The sequence below is a fragment of the Tachyglossus aculeatus genome, chromosome 1 (assembly GCF_015852505.1).
Source record: "Tachyglossus aculeatus isolate mTacAcu1 chromosome 1, mTacAcu1.pri, whole genome shotgun sequence".
Lineage (NCBI taxonomy): Eukaryota > Metazoa > Chordata > Mammalia > Monotremata > Tachyglossidae > Tachyglossus > Tachyglossus aculeatus.
Window position 1 is genome coordinate 21,506,467 of NC_052066.1, and position 20,718 is coordinate 21,527,184.

Below are 20,718 nucleotides of genomic sequence, written 5' to 3' on the forward strand. Positions count from 1 at the left end.
AAATGTGTTTATTTGCATTTTGACTGAAGCACAGATTCCAGATATAGATTTCTCTTCTGCACAACAGTACAATAGCCAGTGCAAAATACGCTTTATTTCACGTACAAAAACGTGGCAGTATCCCACCTGTTTTAGTTCAGCTTCCATTTTCTCACCTGCCCTGCATTAAACCCAACCACTTAACTGGCAAAGTGTCATTTTTCTAACAGCTGGATGGCCAGCTGGTGTAGAGATATGCTCCCATGGCCCTTTGAAAGAGAAACACCCAATCTGATCAAACTGAAAAGGGAGTTTTAAGCAGTGAGGAGAGAGATAGAAGTTTAGGGGGGGAAAAAAAAATCAAAGGAAAAAGTGAGGCACAGAGTAACACTTCAGGGAATTAAGACAAACAGCAATTTTAAATACACAAATATTAGCTAGCACATTATACCAATTTTGTAACTAAATAAAGAAGTCTCCCTTCTCATATTCTCACAAAAAAAGCCCTTGGTCCAGTATTCTGACCAACAGAGTTATATGATCTTAGTTAAAAATAGGCACATGTTTTTTTATGAAGTATGACTTACATATCTTTTAACCTTAAATCCCAGACTCCTGGAAAAGGAAGAGAGTTTCAAGACACATTAATATTGAGGATCAACTAACTCTGAAGGCAGATGCTTAAAAAAGACGACTTTACATCAACCTAAGTGAGGAAAGTTTCCATTCCAACCAGACATTCAGTAGTAACACCGGGAAGCCAAAGGAATCAATTTGGGGGCCGAGGGGAGGGGAAATAGGCCGGGACCATGTAGAAGGAGTGTTTTGAATGGAACTTGTAAAGTAAGAGGGGAGTCTGGGACCAATGGAAAATTTCAGTAGAAGGAGGCTTTGGCCCTAAAGGAGTTCGTTCCAAAGAGCATGGAATGACCAGAAGCAGATATTTCATTTAGATCTGGTTAGTTTCATCATGCTTCGAAATGCCACCACACAATGATTGTTCATCAGCCCATGATGAGAAAAATCTCATCTCTCTTAGAAACCAGGGCAGCTTTTCAAAGGCACAGTGTTTATACCCGAATCAAGGCAACGAATGTCATCACTCATGAAATAAAACTCTAGAAATTCTACCCAAAGGGCCATTCCAATGTCAAGGGGAAATGGTTCCCACGCATCACACAGAGGAGCGAAATGAAAAAAAAAAAAAACCCCAATAAATGTTGCTAACTAGAAGTCAAAGAGGATGTATAACAGGATACAGGCACATGTATTCATAATATACACAGTATATACATCAAGTTGGAAATCCTCCTTGGCAGTTTCTGTAAAAAATATCAAGGAACATCAATCTGGTCATGGCGAGAGTCCTTTTCCTGAAAGCATTTATTCCAATGAAGACTACATTACATCAACTGGAGAGGGGAAAAGTTTTTGGAGAAATTCCAGGGTTGTCCCTCAACAGTCCATCATCATGATAATAACTGTGGTATTTGTTAAGCACTTACTATGTGCCAGGCACTGTTCTAATCAGTGGGGTAGATACAAGATAATCAGGTTGGACACAGTTTGTCCCGCAGATGGCTCACAATATTAATCCCAATTTTACAGATGAGGTGACAGGCACAGAGAAGTGAAGCGACTTGACCAAGGTCACAGCAGACAAGTGGTAGAGCCAGGATTAGAACCCACATCCTTCTGATTAGAACCCACTCCTGGGCCTGTGCTCTATCCACTTCGCTATGCTGTGGCATCAGGTAGTAAAGAAAGTGACTGTTGCGGGGGTGGGAGAAGAAGAGGGATTTGAATTCCAACAATCACCCGGCCCTGGGAATAGCCCCTGACTTTCTGAAGACAAGACTAGAATAACCTGCCTTTCAACAGTTTTTATTTTTAATGGTATTTGTTAAGAACTCAGTATGTGCAGAGCACTGTTCTAAGTGCTTGGAAGAGAATAGAATTAGCAGAGAGGTTCCCTGCCCGTAACGAACTTATGGTCTAGAGGGATACAAGTTAATTAGGGTAGACATAGTCCCTTATCCCACATGGGGTTCCCAGTCTTAGTAGGCTAAGGGAGAGCAGGGAACAGGCACAAGAGAAGGTAAGTGACTTGTCCAAGGTCACACAGCAGGCAAGTGGTGAAGGCTCTGAAGCCCAGGCTCTTTCCACTACGTCATGTTGCTTCCCTAGCTGATGAGCTCTTCCTGCAGAATATGAGTTCCTTGTGGGTAAGGATCACGTCTGCCAACCACTATATTATACATTCCCAAGTACAGCGTGGCTCAGTGGAAAGAGCACGGGCTTTGGAGTCAGAGGTCTTGGCTTCAAACTCGACTGTGTCCAACCTGATTATCCTGATTGAGAAGCAGCATGGCTCAGTGGAAAGAGCGCAGGCTTTGGAGTCAGAGGTATGGGTTCAAATCCCAGCTCTGCCAATTGTCGGCTATGTGACTTTGGGCAAGTCACTTCTCTGTGTCTCAGTTCCCACATCTGTAAAATGGGGATTAAGACTGTGAGCCCCCCTTGGGACTACCTGATCACCTCGTAACCTCCCCAGCTCTTAGAACAGTGTACTGCACATAGTAAGCTCTTAATAAATGCCATTAGTATTATTATTGAATGATCTTAAGTGTCCAGTGTAGTATTCTGTGCCTGGTTAGGTGTTCAATAAATACTGAGAATCAGGCTATGGTAATGAGGAACCCTAATAGCCCTAATGGACTGATTCCTTGCCACAAAAGGAGATCAAGGAAGCACAAATTTTGCAGGGAAAAGGACTTCTTTTAAAAGTAATTCTTGAAATGTCTTTCAATTTTCATGGCCTTTAAAAGCCCTGGGTAATTCTGAAGGCATCTTTCCCTAATTTGGTGTGGGAAGCTCAGTAAAAATAAAGGGAGGGAAAACTGTTCAGTCATATTGTTTTAGGGTCAAGCCACCTCTGGCGCTCTGGATGCTGTAAGCGCTTAATACATACAACTGAATGAATGAATCTGGTTCCCTAAATCTATCACCATTATTATTATTTTATTATTACCAGGTTGAGGCTGTGGAGTAAAAAGCAGCTCTGACTGCAGCTCAGCAGGGCAGATCAGATCTATCCAGCAAAAGCAGTCCTCTGTGGAACTTTACATTGGACTGTTGGATGCCTCTCCCTCCCTCCCCAAAATCTGAAGGAGATAAAATGGGATAAAACAAAATCAAAGCACTTTGGAATAATAAAGAAGCAGTGTGGCTCAGTGGAAAGAGCCCGGGCTTTGAAGTCAGAGGTCACGGGTTCAAATCCCAGCTCCGCCAACTGTCAGCTGTGTGACTTTGGGCAAGTCATTTGACTTCTCTGGGCCTCAGTTACCTAATCTGTAAAATGGGGATTAAAACTGCAAGCCCCCCGTGGGACAACCTGATCACCCTGTAACCTCCCCAGCGCTTAGAACAGAATAACATCATTATTATTATTATCCATGCTACAACATAGATGAATTAGGGCAACAGATCTTCCTTGCATCCCGAGCAATGTTACTTCCATGGCTTCCCAATTGAGGTCTTAATGAGAGAACTGGAATAGGACCAGGCAACCCAGTGCATCTAACAGAGATCTTGAGAAGACTTCTTCTCCAATCACAAAATAGATTTCACCAGCATTAGACTCCTGTGTCCAAACCGCATTAGTCCCTTTTGGCAAATGGGCATTACTCCTGTACATTCATCCATTCAATCGTATTTATTGAGCGCTTACTGTGTGCAGAACACTGTACTAAGCGCTTGGGAAGTACAAGTTGGCAACATACATCCAGCCCATCAGAGGCAGAACTATCAGGGGTGGACCTGCCAAGCAATGTTTACTTCAATCTGATAAGCCTGATTAGCTGGAGTAGAATCAAAACCAGGAGAACTGTTTCCCTCCACCACAGTGGTCTAGACACCAATACTAATAATAGTATATCTGTTAAGTTCTTACTATGGGTTAAGCACTAAGTTAGACACTGGTCAGTCAGGTCGGAAACCGTCCCTGTCCAACATGAGGCTTGTGGTCTAAGTAGGAAGGTGAATGAGTATTGAATCCCCATTTTACAGATGAGAAAACTGAAGCACAGGGAAGTTAAGTAACTTGCCCAAAGTCACACAGCAGGGAGGTGGCAAACACAGGATTAGAAAATAGGCCTTCTGACACTCAGGCCTGTGCTCTTTCCTCTAAGCCCTGCTGCTTCTCCAGAGCCCAATGTCCCATTAAGGCAATAAGGACGTCTTATTGAGTAGCTCAGGGTTGAAGCCACTCCCACAATCACAATCCCATGACATGTTCAAAATAAGCAGATCCCCTCAGCAGGAAAACACACACACACACACACAAATCCTCTCTCTACAGCATTAACCCAAAGGGATTCTATTGATCATTAGAGGTAGTTTTGTTCTGTTCCCAGAAGGAAAGCAAATTGGGAATCTGCCAGAATCAATGGGAAAGGGGATCCCAGGGACCAGGGCCTTCTCCAAGGAACACAAAGTTCCCCACCCTAAATAACGTTCCCTTATTGAGTGCGCATCCAGCAAACGTACACATTCACAAGCCGGGAGGCAGTACAGTGCAGCGGGACCACTCGTTGTTGGTGAACCCTGGCCCACGGTGAGAAGTGGGGCTATGCAATCATCTTCACCCAAACAATCCATGGTATTTGTGCAGTTCACTGTACTAAGAGCTTGGGAGAGCACAGTAAGACAGAGTTGGTAGGCAATCCCTGCCCTCAAGGGGTTTACAAGCTCACAAGATGATTCAGGACACCAGTCCCTTGCTATTCTGACAGACCTTGGGAACAGGAGGTGGGAAGTCAGTAAAATCATAACAGTTCTATTAAGGACGTGTCTACCAACTCTGTTATAGTCTACTCTCCCAAGTGCTTAGTACAATGCTCTGCTTACAGTAAGCACTTAGTAAATATGATTGATTAATCAAGAGGCACCAGAATTTTGATTCAGATCCTTGGAAGCAGCTACCGACTGGCGATCCATAACAGTTATGCTGGGGAAGAGAAAAGGAGCATTTCCTGGTCTAGCTATCTCCTTGGAGAAAAAGCCAGGGTATTTTGTTGGACTGCTGACTTGTTACAGAAAGCTTGCCAGAACAGCTAATTTTATATTCTAGTAAATACACAGAGCATATATGCTAATATTCCCACGCAGTATGAAACAAAAGTATTCAATGGGATAATCTCAAAAAGGTCCCCAGTACCAGCCATCCGCTGTTGGATTTTGACCCTGGGCTGACCCATTCAACATTAAATTTAGCCTGATTATACCCTCCCTCTAGCCCCTCTGTTTTCAGTGGGTTAAAGCCAGGATGGCTAAAAGTGATCTGCAGGTTAAAAAGTGGGGGACTACAGGTCCAGAAAATTCAGTTGTGCACCCCATTTTGCCCCATCTGCAACAGGGACTGTGTCCAACCTAAAAATAATAATAATGATATTTAATAATAATAATGATGGTATTTGTTCAGCGCTTACTATGTGCAAAGCACTGTTCTAAGCGCTGGGGAGATAATAATAATAATAATGGCATTTGTTAAGCGCTTACTATGTGCAAAGCACTGTTGTAAGCGCTGGGGAGATACAAGGTGATCAGGTTGTCCCACGGGGGGCTCACAGTCTTAATCCCCATTTTACAGATGAAGGAACTGAGGCCCAGAGAAGTTAAGCGACTTGCTCAAAGTCACACAGCTGAAAAGTGGCGGAGCCAGGATTTGAACCCACGACCTCTGACTCCAAAGCCCGTGCTCCTTCCACTGAGCCATGCTGCTTCTCTAAGCACTTTGTTAAGTGCTCACTATGCACCAGACATTGCACCAAGCGCTGGGGTGGAAACAAGCCAACTGAGTTGGACACATCCCCAGTTTAAGGATGGGTAACTGAGGCACAGAGAAGTGAAGTGACTTGCCCAAGGTCACACAGCAGAGAAGTGGTGAATTATGTCGCATCTATTCCAGGGCTTAGTACGGTGCTTGACAAATGCAATTATTACTATTACCTATTTCCAGTTGCCAGGCACCTGTTTTGTATCTCGCAATCTGCTCCTACAAAACAGGGATGTTAGATAATTATCTTATACTGTATCTACCCCAGTGCTCAGCACACAGCAAGCGCTTAATCAATACCATAATTAATTGTGCCATTCTTCTGCTCGTTCCCCATGTTCTCCTTCCTTCTGAATAGCCAGGAGGCAGCTTCTCACTGACTGGGTATTTTTTTTCCCTCCCAGTTAATGACTTTCAAATTTTCAGCTACTCAGGCCCAGATGTCAAGTCACTGGTGAAGTCCAGGGGGAAGAAACTGTTTCTCCTCTTAGCAGCCTACTTCTCAGGTCAGAACTCTTGTTTCCTCCACCCCTCTAGCCCTGACCCTTGGATGACTGTCCCAAGCTACACTACCAATCAACGCTCCATACTTCCTCTCTAAATTATTCCGTGTGTAAAACAGAATCTGCCTAGGAAAACATTTATGTTGCTAGAGATATCATTATGGCATTTATTAAGTACTTACTACTACTTACTATATGTTGCCAACTTGCACTTCCCAATCGCTTAGTACAGTGCTCTGCACACAGTAAGCGCTCAATAAATACGATTGAATGAATGAATGAAAGTCAAGCACTGTTCTAAGCCCTGGGATAGACAAAGGTTCATGGCCACAGAGACCTGGACATCAGAGGACTTGGGTTCTAACCCGTGCTTGCTTGCTGTGTGAACTTGAGCATCATCATCAATCATATTTATTGAGCGCTTACTATGTGCAGAGCACTGTACTAAGTATTGAGCAAGTCACGACTTCCCTGGGCCTCAGTTTCTTCAAATGTAAAGTGGGGATTCGATAGCTGTTCTCTCTCATTTAAAACTGTGAGCCCCACGTAGAGCAGGGACTGTGTCAGTCCCGATTAAATTGTACCTACCCCAGCGCTTAAAACAGTGCTTGACACATAGCAAGCACTTAATACCATAAAAAAAGTTAATCAGGATGGACGCCGTCCCTGTCTCACCTGGGGCTCATGGTCTAAGAAGGAGGGACAACAGGAATTGAATCTCCATTTTACAGTTGAGAAAAATGAGGCACAGAGAAGTTAAGTGGCTTGCCCAAGGTTACAGGGTTGGCAAATGGCAGAACAGGTTACTTTACTTCTCATTTACTTTCTTGTCTAGTAAAGGTGGCTACCCACTTCTGCTCTCCAGCTCATTCCGTTGCACTCTTTTTCAGAAAGAGCTACAAGTCCTCCAGACAAACAGCAGTACACATGTCTGGGGAATTCGTCATTAGGAGAATGGAAAGAGCTTGGACTCCTAAACACAAAAGGATTTTGATGATTTTCCTGGAGCCAGCCAGCTTTAAAAAAGCGGAAGAAACCTACAGAATCCAACAGGCTTCCAAAATTCACCAGACTGAGCAGCAAAAGAAGGGAAGAGAAACCCAGAGACAGATCCTTGGAAGCTGGATCACCTCTTTCAGTCGGCCTTCCCAGTGTGTGAGCCCGTTGTTGGGTAGAGACCATCTCTATATGTTGCCAACTTGTACTTCCCAAGCACTTAGTACAGTGCTCTGCACACAGTAAGTGCTCAATAAATACGATTGATTGATTAATTGGTTTCACAACACACTTCGGCTAGGTTGGCCCAGAACAATCAGAACATTCTTCCAACCTTGCACAGTTGTCTAGAGAGTACTCAGTGTGGTGGTGGAAGAAATGACTGTGCTGTTCCCAGAGAGCTAACACTACTGCCCGAGGCAACTAATTTAAATCAAGGAATCGCTTTCACTTTGACTCATTTATATCTAAGTCCCGGAGCAGAGAAGAGCAAACATTTTAGAACCCAACTCATCAAGTGAAGACAAACAGAAACCAGAAGTGCTTTTTCCTGAACTTGTAACTACTCAAATTGCCAGAACTGAAGGAACCTTGAAAATTCATCTAGCCCAACCCTTTCCCACCTCATCTGGGCTCAGGTCTGCCACAAGCCCTCCCAGATAAGGATTAAAAACCAGGATGTCAGCAGGCAACGGGTAGAGAAGAAACACTCTCCCACAAATCTCATCTGAAGTCTAGTTACTATAAAGAGCAGCTAAACAAAAAGGCACAGTCCAAATGAGCTGGCTGAGGTAAACCCGAGGGAGTTGCAGTTAAGCTGATTGTCAGAATCACGCGGACAGAGACCACGGTGCTTTTTTCCTCTGCAAAGAAGAATCTGTCAGGAATGCTTAGAAATGTAGTTCACTTTAAATTACATTAAACCACTTTCCAGAAGCATGTAGGCCTTTTACACCAAGCCCCGTATTTCAATGGCCCTTGTCCATCTGGATTACTATTTTTTTTTTTTCAAAATCGGTATCTGGAGCTCCCAGACTGAGCATTTGTGAAGATGAAACAGTGATATATATACACACTATATAAAAAGATATATAGTATTTATATATAGCTAGACTAGATATATATCTATAGCTACCTGGTTTTGTAGGTAGATATCTATGCGTATAGATATATACTATAAACATAGGGGGAAGGATAGACACAAGTGTGTATGCATTATGTATACACCCACCCACAGATAGAGGTTTCATATTTTCACAGGACATACAGAGGATATGAAACATCCAGATTACTGACCACAGAAAAACTTCACAACATTGTGTGTATGTGGCTATACACACAGATACACACAGGCCTAGAAGGGCCAAATGTTGCGTCTGCTGTATCATTTTTTTTTAAAAAGGCCATACAAAAATATTCTGAAATGGGCCTGGGGAAGAAAAGGGGAGGCAGGCCACTGATGTGCTGAGGGCAAAGATGAACGGGAACCACAGGGCCTCAGCTGCACCCCAAAAATCAATGGGAAGGAAAGGCTAAAGCTCCCCAGGAGCCCCGAGAAGGGCAGTCAGGGTCTCTCTGAGCCAGTTCCAATAAGGCGGAGAGGGGAAGCCCATGGTTTGGTGAATGGAGGAGCCAAGTGGAACTGCCTCACCCGGGGAAATGTGGGAAAGGGGCAGGCTGTGCTTTCCGTGTTTCATTTGGGACCAACTGGGACAGTCAACAAAGATCAGAAAGCTGGACAGCTTTCGGGTCCAAAAAAGAGAGGAGGGTAGGGAGGGGAGAGGGACAGATTTTTTTCTGGATAAATTCAGGCCTTCCATCTCTACCCCTACAAAAATGTCTTCCCTTGGTTTCTGCCAAGTTGTCGTTCTCCCGGAGACGTCACCGGCCCCGGCCCCTTCCGCCCTTCGCTCTTTCCAGTCTTTTGTGTTTTTCAGCCGGGATCGTCGCTATCTCGGGGAGTCCTGCCGCTCACAGTCCACACTTCAGAATGATGTGGTAGCCGTCATTGCTTTCAGCTGCAATGAAGAAACACTTCACTTTTAACGGAGGAAAGCCAACGAGGATCCGGGGGTATGGGGGAACAGGTAACCATAACCCGGGTCCCTGGTACCTCAGTTCTTAACCCCACAGGCTTTTTAGTTCTGGCTTGGCACACATACTGAGGGAATGTGGGCCCAGGGGCCGGGACAAGTCAGTCAAGACGGCAGAGAGGGAGTGACTCATGTCACCAAAAACCACCCGCTAAGACCCTATCACTATGACGTCGGTAAGTGAAGGATAGACTCTTGCCACCGAGTCAGACTTCTCATTCATTTACACCCTTACGGTTAGTTCAGTACCAACAACCGCTCCCTTCCACATTTCATTCTTTCCTGGCACCTTTCCATACATTTTGTCAGACCAATGACTACCTTTTCAGGCTATGTTTAAAGAAAACGGGATCACGTAGAGAAGTCGGAAGCCGTACCTTTTAACGTGCTGATAACAAAACAAGATTCGTCTTGGAAATTCTGCACCATCTGAAAAGTAGGGGGAGGTGAGGAAGGGAGAAATAATGAGATCAGTTTTTCCCAGAAAAAAGGACAAAAAATCTCAAGTTAGTAGAACTGACAATGCACAAAGTCTTAGTAGTAATTCAGGGCTGCCTAGCAGCCAGGGCTAACTACCACTTTCAAAACGAGAATGATTAACAGGCTAGGAAATCTCTGAGCACATTCAGACTGGATTCTGACCATTCCCTCCACTCACAAATATGAATGAAACAGGTACAAGCAGAAAGATAAAAAGAGTGTGTGCGCGCACTTGAGGCAAAGGAAGAGAGAAATGTGGGCCTGGATCTGTTCCCCAGATCACTCGATGAATGCCCATTAGAATGGCACTGCCTAAGGCATATTTTGCTAATGAATTTGCCTCTGTGCTTTAAGTGAAAGAGACAGATGGCTACAATTACTCCACCATCTGGCTCTTTGAGCAATCCAAAGGTGGAATTTGCCGGGCAGAGAGGCAGAATGATTAAGCACAAGCCTGGGAGTCGGAAGACCTGGGTTCTAATCCTGGCTGTGCCACTTGTCTGCTGTGTGACCTTGGGCAAGTCACTTAACTTTTCTGTGCTTCAGTTTTCTCATCTGTAAAATGGGGATTAAGACTATGAGTCCCAAGTGGAACATGGACCGTATCCAACCAGATTAGTGTCTATCTTCTAGACTGTGAGCCCGCTGTTGGGTAGGGACCGTCTTTATATGTTGCCAACTTGTACTTCCCAAGCGCTTAGTCCAGTGCTCTGCACACAGTAAGTGCTCAATAAATACAATTGAATGAATGAATGAAACTACCCCAATACTTAGTACTGTGCCTGGCACATAAGCGTTTAACAAATACCATTAAAAAAAAAAAGTCCAGGGTTCACAGGAATCCAGTGGGAGAGGCAGCAATAAAATCCAAATTCTAAGTATGGGCTAGATGCCCATGAAATGACTCCCATATGGAGATGCCCAGGAGACAGAAAAAAAGGGGACCCTGACTATCATTCACCCAATAATAATAATAATGATGGTAATTGTTAGGCATTTACTATGTGCCAAGCACTGTTCTGAGTGCTGAGGTAGATAAAAGGTAATCAGGTTGTCCCCAGTGGGACTCACAGTCTTCATTCCCATTTTACAGATGAGGTAACTGAGGCACAGAGAAGTTAAGTGGCTTGCCCAAAGTCACACAGCTGACAAGTGGCGGAGGCAGGATTAGAACCCACACCCTCTGATTCCCAAGCCCGTGCTCTTTCCACTAAGCCAAGCTGCTTCCCTCTCTTTGGAAGTTAATAACAATAATAATAGTACTTAATAATAATAGTAGCACTTACTACGTGCCAAGCATTCTATGTGCTGGGGAAGATATAAGTTAATCGGGTTGGGCCCAGGCCCTGACCCAAATGGGGCTCACACTCTTAACTCCCATTTTACAGATGAGGTAACTGAGGCTCGGAGAAGTGAAATGCCTTGCCCAAGGTCACACAGCAGACAAGTGGTGGAACGAAGATTAGAACCCAGGTCCTTCTGACTCCCATGCCCAATCCACTAAACCACGCTGAACTTCAGCTAGGGAACAAATCAATGCATCAATCAGGCATTAGTATATACTGAGTACTGAACTAAGTGTGTGGGAGAACACAGGAGAGGTAGAAAATTGGTGAGAAGTTACAGTTTTAATCGGAACTGCCCACTGGATGATGGTGGGCAAATCCAGCTTCCACCCTGGGAAATGGATTTTGCCATTTCTGGCCTACTCCTCTGGCTAAGGTGAAAAACCACACCTTTTCAAAGTTGAAATGCCACCCAAAAGGGATGACAAGCATCCCCACAAATATACTCCTTCTCCTCCCCACTTCTCCCTCCCCCACACTCTTCAGGTCCCTAATGATGCATGAAGTACATTTATTCCGTGCCTCTTGTTTGCTCCATCAATTACTTTGGCTGCCCTGCTACTTGGGCATGAAAACCCCCAAATAAAGCCACACACTCCATTAATAAGTAACTTAAGTATTTAATTAAGCCCCCTTACACCCAAACTAGCAAAGGCAATTCCCCAGAAGGGCCTGCCCCACAGCACTTCACAGCAATTAAGAGTTTAAGGTTTCAGATTTAATCAGGGTGAAAGGGCCAGAAGACTTTTCAGAATAAGCACTGCCTGCTTACGCTGAGAGGGCACTTGAGTTCTCATGCTGTGCTTCACTGCTTCGCTCACTTATACCACTCTGGTTAAATCGATGTTCTTCAGGGACCTCGAGTCCACAAAATCAGACAGCTGAGTTTCTGTGACTTGTTTCAAATGTATTAACCAACTGACGCACTGAAACAAGTCTCCCACTCTTGCAATCATATTTGCTGGATGCTTACTGTGTGCAGACCATTGTACTAAGCGCTTGGGAGAATACTACAGTTTTGGGGGATTTCTTTTTAAATGGTATTTTTTAAGCACTTACTGTGTGCCAGGCACTGTACTATGCGCTGCAATAAATTCAAGCTAACTGGGTTGGATACAGTTAGCATGGCCTGGGCGTCAGAGGACCTGGGTTCTAATCCCGGCTCCGCCACTTACCTGCTGTGTGACCTTGGGCAAGTCACTTCACTTCTCTGTGCCTCAGTTCCCTCATCTGCAAAATGGGGATTCAATACTAGTGCTCCTTTTTTACTTTCGAATGTGAGCCCATCTATCCCACAGCTTCGCACATAGGCACTTGAATACCATATGGGGCTCAAAGTCTTAAGCCCCATTTTACAGATGAAGTAACTGAGGCACAGAGAAGTGAAGTGATTTGTCCAAGGTCACACAGCAGGTAAGTGGTGGTGCTGGGATTAGAACCCAGGCCTTCTGGACTGTGAGCCCACTGTTGGGTAGGGACTGTCTCTATATGTTGCCAACTTGTACTTCCCAAGCGCTTAGTACAGTGCTCTGCACACAGTAAGTGCTCAATAAATACGATTGATTGATTGATTCTGACTCCTAGTCCCCTGCTCTTTCCCTTAGGCCATGCTGCTTCCCATTGGTAGACATGTTCCCTGCCCACAAGGAGCTTACAGTCTAGATCACTGCCCAATACACGGAGGCCTTGCTAGCTCTTTGATTCTTTTAAAACCATTCCTGAAGCCAAGCACTTCAACAGAGAGACTTATCTTTTCATAGGATTTGTCTAGCTACTATGTAACAGATGCGACTCTAAGCGCTTGGGTAGATACAAGGTAACCAGGTTAGACACATTCCAAGCCCCACATGCGGCTCACAGTTTTAATCCCCCTTTTACAAATGAGGCACAGAGAAGTTAAGTGACTTGCCCAAGGTCATACTGCAGACAAGTGGTGGAGCTGGAATTAAAACCCATGACCTTCTGACTCCCAGGCTTGGGCTCTAACCGCTAGACCACACTGCTTCTCCAGACTTTACCCCCAGATCACAAGACCTGGGGAGGGGCCTTGAGCCCTCATCATCATCATCAATCGTATTTATTGAGCACTTACTGTGTGCAGAGCACTGTACCAAGCGCTTGGGAAGTACAAGTTGGCAACATATAGAGACAGTCCCTACCCAACAGTGGGCTCACAGTCTAAAAGGGGGAGACAGAGAACAAAACCAAACATACTAACAAAATAAAATAAATAGAATAGATATGTAAATAGAATAGATATGTAGCCCTCATGTCCAGCCCTCTTCCAGAGCTCAGTCAGGAACCTCAGAGCATCCGCCTGATGGCTATAATACTGCCAAGATTACTCTACACCCTCTGTGAATCTTCCAAATATGAGGTATTTGTTTTATCCTGTATAGGAGTCAAAGGCCTATGGATTGAAACTTTTAAGTGGGTGTACTTAACTGGCTCCCTTCAATCCTGCTGTAATAATCAAAAGAACCGATCTCACCTCCCCTAGGCAGAACAGCTCGGCATCCTTAACACCCTAGCCACGATTTTGATCCTGAAGTCAATGCTTTGTTTTGGGTTCCCCCTGGCCCCAAACCCCACCCCAGTGCAATGACTACTGCTACGACCATGGAACAAGTTACTCATTCTCCTGGCTTGAAAAGAGATGGGGGAGGTGAAAGTTACCTCCAATACCTCAACCCTTGTTCCCCACACCAGCCCTCCTTTCATCTTTTCCCACTCGCTTCTCCATCGCTCTGACTTGCTCCCCTTACTCATCCCCCCTCCCAGTCCCACAGCACTTTATGTTCATATCTGTCATTTATTTATGTATATTAATGTCTGTCTCCCTCTCTAGACATTGTGGGTAGGGAATGTGTCTGTTTATTGTTATATGGTACTCTCCCAAGTGCTTAGTACATTGCTCTGCACACAGAAAGCACTCAATAAATACAATTGGATGAATGAAACAGCATTTTGAGGTCACCGAGACCACTACTCCAGCATGGCCAATCGGTTCCACTTCCCATGGGTTGAAGCGAGAACCAAATTTTCTTCTGAAAGTGACTGGACTCTCCTTCCCCTTCCTCGTGCTTTGAAAGTCTGAAAGACTCCTCCTACGATCAGAAAGATTCCCCCCGCCCACCCCCAACATAAAGAAACCAAGGTCAGCTGGCTGTTGAAGGCCTGACCAGACAGCAGACCAACTTGGGATTGGAGCTCCTCACCTCATTGCTCACCACGACGTGGATACCGGTTGGTCCTTGCCGATAGATTCGGTTAATGTGCTGTGGGGAGATGCTGTAGAGGTTTGCGATCTTCTCGATTAATTCCAGAGTGGTCAGCTCTTCCAAAAAGATGGCGTGGTACACTGCAACAAGGCAGGAGGACGGGGCTTTAGGCCTGCTTTAGCAGAGAAGTTCATTTAGGAGCAGCCTGGCTCATGGAAAGAGCCTCGGCCTGGAAGACTGAGGACCTGGGTTCTGATCCCGGCCCTGCTGCTTCCCTGTTGGGCAAGGCACTCCACTTCTTAGTGCCTCAGTTTCCTCATCTGTGAAAATGGGGATTCAATACCTGTTTGCTCTGCTACTTAGACTGTGAGCCCCTTGTGGTACAGGGACAGTTTCTGTCCTGATGAACTTGAATCTTAACCCCAGGGCTTATAATAGTGTTTGACACTAGCTCAAGATGTCAGGCCATTATCAAGAAAAGCCTATAAGGCAGCCCTGGGCTGGTTCTTCTCGCCAGACAGGGCAACTCCCATAGGGAATTTGGGGGAAAATTACCCTGACAACTTTCGTAGCCGGACTCAGCTTCCCTCATCCCAGATCTCTGCCAAACCCAACTGGAGAAGGGGGTGAAGCAAGCTCCTTGAAGGAAGGGAGTGAGTCTATTACTACTACTACTACTACTAATAATAATAATAATGGCATTTATTAAGCGCTTCTATGTGCAAAGCACTGTTCTAAGTGCTGGGGAAGTTACAAGGTAATCAGGTTGTCCCATGTGGGGCTCACAGTCTTAATCCCCATTTTACAGATGAAGGAACTGAGGCACAGAGAAGTGAAGTGACTTGCCCAAAGTCACACAGCTGACAAGTGGTGGAGCCGGGATTTGAAACCATGACCTCTGACTCCAAAGCCTGGGCTTTTTCCACTGAGCCACGCTGCTTCTAATTGTATTAAACTCTCCCAGTCAATTAGTACAATGCTCTGCACAGAGCGAATGAGCATCATTATTGATTGAGCAGTGGGTTTCTTGGAAGCCAGTGCTGCCTGCTCTAAAATCCTGGCCCTACCTGTACCCCAGTATACATACTGAAAAGTCAGCCCCTTTGGCTTTAAACTATTGGTGCTTGCTTCACATAATGAAAGCAGCCTTGCTACCACTGGATGGGAAAAGTTGAAGAAACTTTTCAGTCTCATCCAATATTTCAAGCCTGTAGTGCAGTGCTTTTCCAACTCCTTGAATTATTGTCTGACAGATTTTTTTTTTGCCTCAAATCAGACTTCACTTGCTCCTCTATTGCATTGTATTCTCCCAAGTGCTTAGTGCAGTGTTCTGCACATAAGTGTTCAAATACCATTTTGACTCATTCAAAAGAGAGCAATATCAGACAAAAAGATGCCAGGGTTAGAAACCTCTGAGTCAGCCACAAAAACCACAAGTCTTGGTTTTCTAGGAAAACATCCAAACATGCAGACATTCATTAACATGGCAATCGGTTAGTCTTTATCCCTTTTCTCTCTTCCTGTGTCCTTCTTAGGAGACTAAGGCCAGAGAGTCCCTCTGTCCTTCAGATTCCAAGAGATGATTTGAGGGGAACGAAACTGTTCTCCATCACCGGAGCCCTAGACAAGAGCTCATGCCATGCAGCACTGAGCTTGCTCGCAAGACTCAAAAGCATTTTCTTGTCTTAAGTCTCCTGCTTGGCAGGCATTCTGCTATAATGTCTATCTCCAAACTCCCAGAAAGTATTGCATGATGCTGACATGCTAAGAATGGGGAAGAAGACTCGGTTATCCCCCACATTCTGCAACTAGAAAGGCAAACAACCTCATGCAAATAAGCGGCTTTCCAATGTTTAACTACTCTCCAAACCAGGCCTTAGGACAGGTAAGCTAGGGCTTCTGCTAATGAGTTTGTTAGCCGGGTGGTTCCGAAATGCAACCTGACCTTTGTAAAGCTGGCAATGCCAGAAAAAAATAAATTTTTTAAAAAAATCTGACCCTTAAAAAGTGTGCTTTTGCAGGTGTCCTGGAGGGACTAATGGCTAAAAATGGTTGGATTCCGGTGGGGCATGACTCGGCACCAACAGCTAAAATATCCCAAGAAACTCTTGAGTTGGATTATGAGATCCAAATGCCCTTCCTCTCTTCAGGTCGAGGAACTCACCGTAAATGGCTAGTGATTCTACAGATGGAAGTTACCCGCCAGTGATGCTTCAGCACATGACTTGGGCCACCCCCGCCCCTTCACCCCCACCTCCCGAGATGGTTTTCCCAATTTTTGTTGGCAAGTCATGGGGCTCTGCCATACAACGCCTGATAACGGAGCTATCGGCATTTCCTAAGATTAGGAACCCTCTCTGAGATTGGTGCTTCTAAAACACCCCCAAGACCTTTGAACTTTCCTTGTTTGGCATCCAGAGGTGGTGGTATCTGGGGAAAGGAACGATTTTTATAAAATACAATTAAACTTCACAAAGGGCCCATGAAACCAAAAGACCTAAAAGAGAGGTCTCTGGAGGGGAAGAAACAAACTTTTCTCAGATGCTGATTCGGTCCCTTTGATTTCAGGTCCATTCACATTTTTTTTCCAAGCTCAGGGAAATGTTTAACAAGACTTCAGTTCAAGAGTCAAGAGAGTAAATAAATCAAATCCTTAAAATACATTTTCCACCCCCAACTGGCCTCTTACTTCAAGACAACACTAGGCAAGAACTCCTCTTCTCTCCCCTATCTATCCCCCACAAAAGACCACAGATCACAAATTGTTCTGGGTCTCCAAGGGGGTTGAGAGTGTTGAAATGATAATCTCCGGTCAAACTGGTTCACCTCTCCCAACAAACTTACCACACAAATTGCTGTCCAAAGCCTCTCTCTTCTGCTGCAGGTGAGATCTGTTCTGCTCTAGTTCCTGGCAGACATAGATGGTCATCTTTGGTCTCACATTCCTGGAAGAAAAACAGAAAAATCACAGAAGGGATTATTCTATGGAAGATGGCGAAAGCAACTCTTCATTATCAGTGAAAACAGAACAACAGGAAATAGGGGCGGAGAAGGCCAAGGGACTCCTTTCAGGAAGATGTTCAAGGATTGGGACGATTCTCCCCTCTGCCTGAAACAGGCTACGTGTGCTGATGCCTAGATGCTGGGGGATGGACCGGTTGATCTTTCAAGGGTCCTGGCAGCCAAAAGGATCTGTGAAATTCCAAAAATATGTGGTGATTCATCACACAGTTCCCAAACTGGGCAACCAGCCAACTTGAATGGAAAAAAAGGAGAGAAGTAAATGCCTGTTTGGGGTAGTAGTCCTATAGGAAACCTGTTCCTTTGGGTCTTCTGACCACATGTGACCCAAGTAGGGGAAAATGAATTAAATACCCTGCAAGTTGATGAATGTTTGGCTGTTTGAAGAATGGCCCAGGCCAGCTGAAAAAAATGCAATAACAATAATAATAATACTTTTTAAAAAACCAAGCACTGTTCTATGCACTCAAGTAGATAAGATAATCAGGTCAGATACAGTACCTATCCAATAAATAGCTCACAGTTTAAGTGGGCAGGAGAAGAGTTATTTGTTCCCTCCTTGTTTTTTGTTTTTGTTTTTGTTTTTTTTTTTACAGAGGAGCAAACTGACCCATTGAAGGGTAGGGACTGTCTCTATATGTTGCCAATTTGTACTTCCCAAGCGATTAGTACAGTGCTCTGCACACAGTATGCACTCAATAAATATGATTGAATGAATGACAAAGTGGCTAAGGTCACAGCAGGAAAGTTGCAGAGCCTGGTTTAGGACCCATGTCCTCTGACTCCCAGGTTCACGCTCTCTCTCCTAGGCCAAGCTCTTAAGTCTTAGGCCAAGCTCAGAAGCAGCGTGGCTCAGTGGCAAGAGCCCGGGCTTGGGAGTCAGAGGTCATGGGTTCTAATCCCGGCTCTGCCACTTGTCAGCTGTGTGACTTTGGGCAAGTCACTTCACTTCTCTGTCCCTCGGTTCCCTCATCTGTAAAATGGGGATTATGACTGTGAGCCCTATGTGGGACAACCTGATTACCTTGTATCCCCCCCCAGAGCTTAGAACAGTGCTTTGCACATAGTATGCACTTAACAAATACCATCATTATTATTATTATTAAGTCAAATCTCATGTAATAATAATAACAATGATGGCATTTATTAAGGGCTTACTATACGCAAGCACTGTTCTAAGCTCTGGGGAGGTTACAAGGTGATCAGGTTGTCCCATGGGGGACTCACAGTCTTAATCCTCGTTTTTACAGATATGGTAACTGAGGCACAAAGAAGTTAAGTGACTTGCCCAAACTCACACAGCTGACAAATTGGTGGAGTCGGGATTTGAACCCATGACCTCTGACTTCAAAGCCCGTGCTCTCTCCACTGAGCCATGCTGCTTCTCATGTAGACCAATTCTAAGATGCTGCCCAGATAGGAAAAGGGTCATGGACAAACCAGATTTCTGAGGCGATACAGCTGCCTTCAATCTGGAAAGGACTCAGGGCACATGACTGATAGCAGAAGGATTCTGATGATGACAGCGAGGAATCCCTAAAGAAACATGAAAGGGTGTTACCATGTCTCACAGCTTTCAAGAACCTGGAAAATGAACACACACCTGCCTTTGATGGCATTGAAGAGCCGGATCCCATCCGCAGGTCCACATATCTGAACAAAATCTTCTTTGGACATTTTCAGTAAGTCAGCACCTACAGAATGAAAATGGGTATTCCCAAGTTAGACCGACTGACACAACCCTGATTGTATTGGTGGAAACCCCACCCGGAAGCCAACTCATGGCACTCACCAGAGAAACTCGAGAAGAGTCTACAAAACGGCGAGAACCTATTGCGATGAAGCCACTGCTGGGCGTCTTGAATGGAGGCAGAGGGAAGGAGGTGCTACATTGCAAAAAGAATAAGAGGTCTTGAAATGAACTGTTCATCAGTGTCCTAAAAGAGAAAAGCAGCACATTAACATGATCTCAAATACTTACGTCATTGCTGGTGGGCAGGGGCTCCACTTGATGAGTTGGAGAACTGTTGCTAAAGAAAGTGGCATAAGATTGGGAGAGAAAAGACATTAGGATACGTGTTTTCACCAAGCAAAGCCCTAATTATACATTGTTTAGGTGAAAAATGTCTTTTTTTCCTTTTTTTTTAATTTTCCCATCAGGACGGACATAAACCCCCAACCCATTTTAAGTCCTGCTTTGCTCAAGGTGATGGCCTACATTTCACCTTGACTTCTAGAGGGTGCAGAGAAGCAGTGATGCCTAGTGGAAAGAGCCCAGGTCTGGGATTGATAGGACCTGGATTCTAAAGCCAGCTCTGCCATTTGTCTGCTGTGTGACCTTGGGCAAGTCACTTCCCTGCTCTGGGCCTTGTTTTCCCCTTCTGTGAAATGGGAATTCAATCCTACTCCCTCCTACTTGGGCTGTGAGCCCAAGGTGGACAGGGACTGTGTCCAGGCTGGTTATCTTTTGTCAATCAATCGTATTTATTGAGCGCTTACTATGTGCAGAGCACTGTACTAAGCGCTTGGGAAGTACAAGTTGGCAACATATAGAGACAGTCCCTACCCAACAGTGGGCTCACAGTCTAGAAGTGTTGTCCACTCCAACACTTGGTACAGTGTGAATGCTTAACAAGGATCATAAATACTAGTTATTATTACCTTGAAGGCCTCCAGGAGGTCTTCCCCAATTAATTTTAAATTGTGCCAACTGAATCAACTACACACCCATGCTCTCATACCCACTGTAGCTCTTCTGTACACAGAAATACCCACATACTCCTCACTCTCGGCTTCAAGCCTGTCCATCACCTCACCCCCTCCTACCTCACCTCCCTTTTCTCATTCTACAGCCCAGCCCGCACCCTCCACTCCTCTGCCGCTAACCTCCTCACTGTGTCTCGTTTTCGCTTGTCCTGCCATCGACCCCTGGCCCACGTCCTTCCTCTCGCCTGGGATGCCCTCCCTCTGCATAACCACCAAACCACCTCTCTTCCTCCCTTCAAAGCCCTACTGAGAGCTCACCTTCGCCAAGAGGCCTTCCCGGACTGAGCCCCCCCTTTTTCCTCCCCTCCTCTTTCTCCCCTCCCCATCGCCCCCCTCCCCTCCGCTCTACCCCTTCCCCTCCCCACAGCACTTGTATATAGTTCTACATATTTATTACTCTATTTGTACATACTTACTATATTAATTTTATTAATGATGTGTATATAGCTATAATTCTATTTATTCTGATAGCATTGA

The 20,718-nt window shown here is 45.0% G+C and overlaps 1 protein-coding gene across 2 annotated transcripts in view; it reads right to left on the reverse strand.

The window, feature by feature from the left end:
• Positions 1–8,504: 8,504 nt before the first annotated feature.
• Positions 8,505–20,718, reverse strand: part of TFCP2L1 (transcription factor CP2 like 1) — a 75,772-nt gene continuing 63,558 nt past the window's right edge. For both annotated transcript variants that reach the window (XM_038747566.1, XM_038747565.1), the window contains 7 exons: positions 19,457–19,505; positions 19,268–19,361; positions 19,079–19,169; positions 17,299–17,399; positions 14,452–14,594; positions 9,785–9,836; positions 8,505–9,332 (listed from right to left, as the gene is read on the reverse strand). In XM_038747566.1, coding sequence (XP_038603494.1) covers positions 9,286–9,332; positions 9,785–9,836; positions 14,452–14,594; positions 17,299–17,399; positions 19,079–19,169; positions 19,268–19,361; positions 19,457–19,505 — 577 coding nt within the window. In that variant the 3' untranslated portion in view covers positions 8,505–9,285. The remainder of the gene's footprint in view (positions 9,333–9,784; positions 9,837–14,451; positions 14,595–17,298; positions 17,400–19,078; positions 19,170–19,267; positions 19,362–19,456; positions 19,506–20,718) is intronic.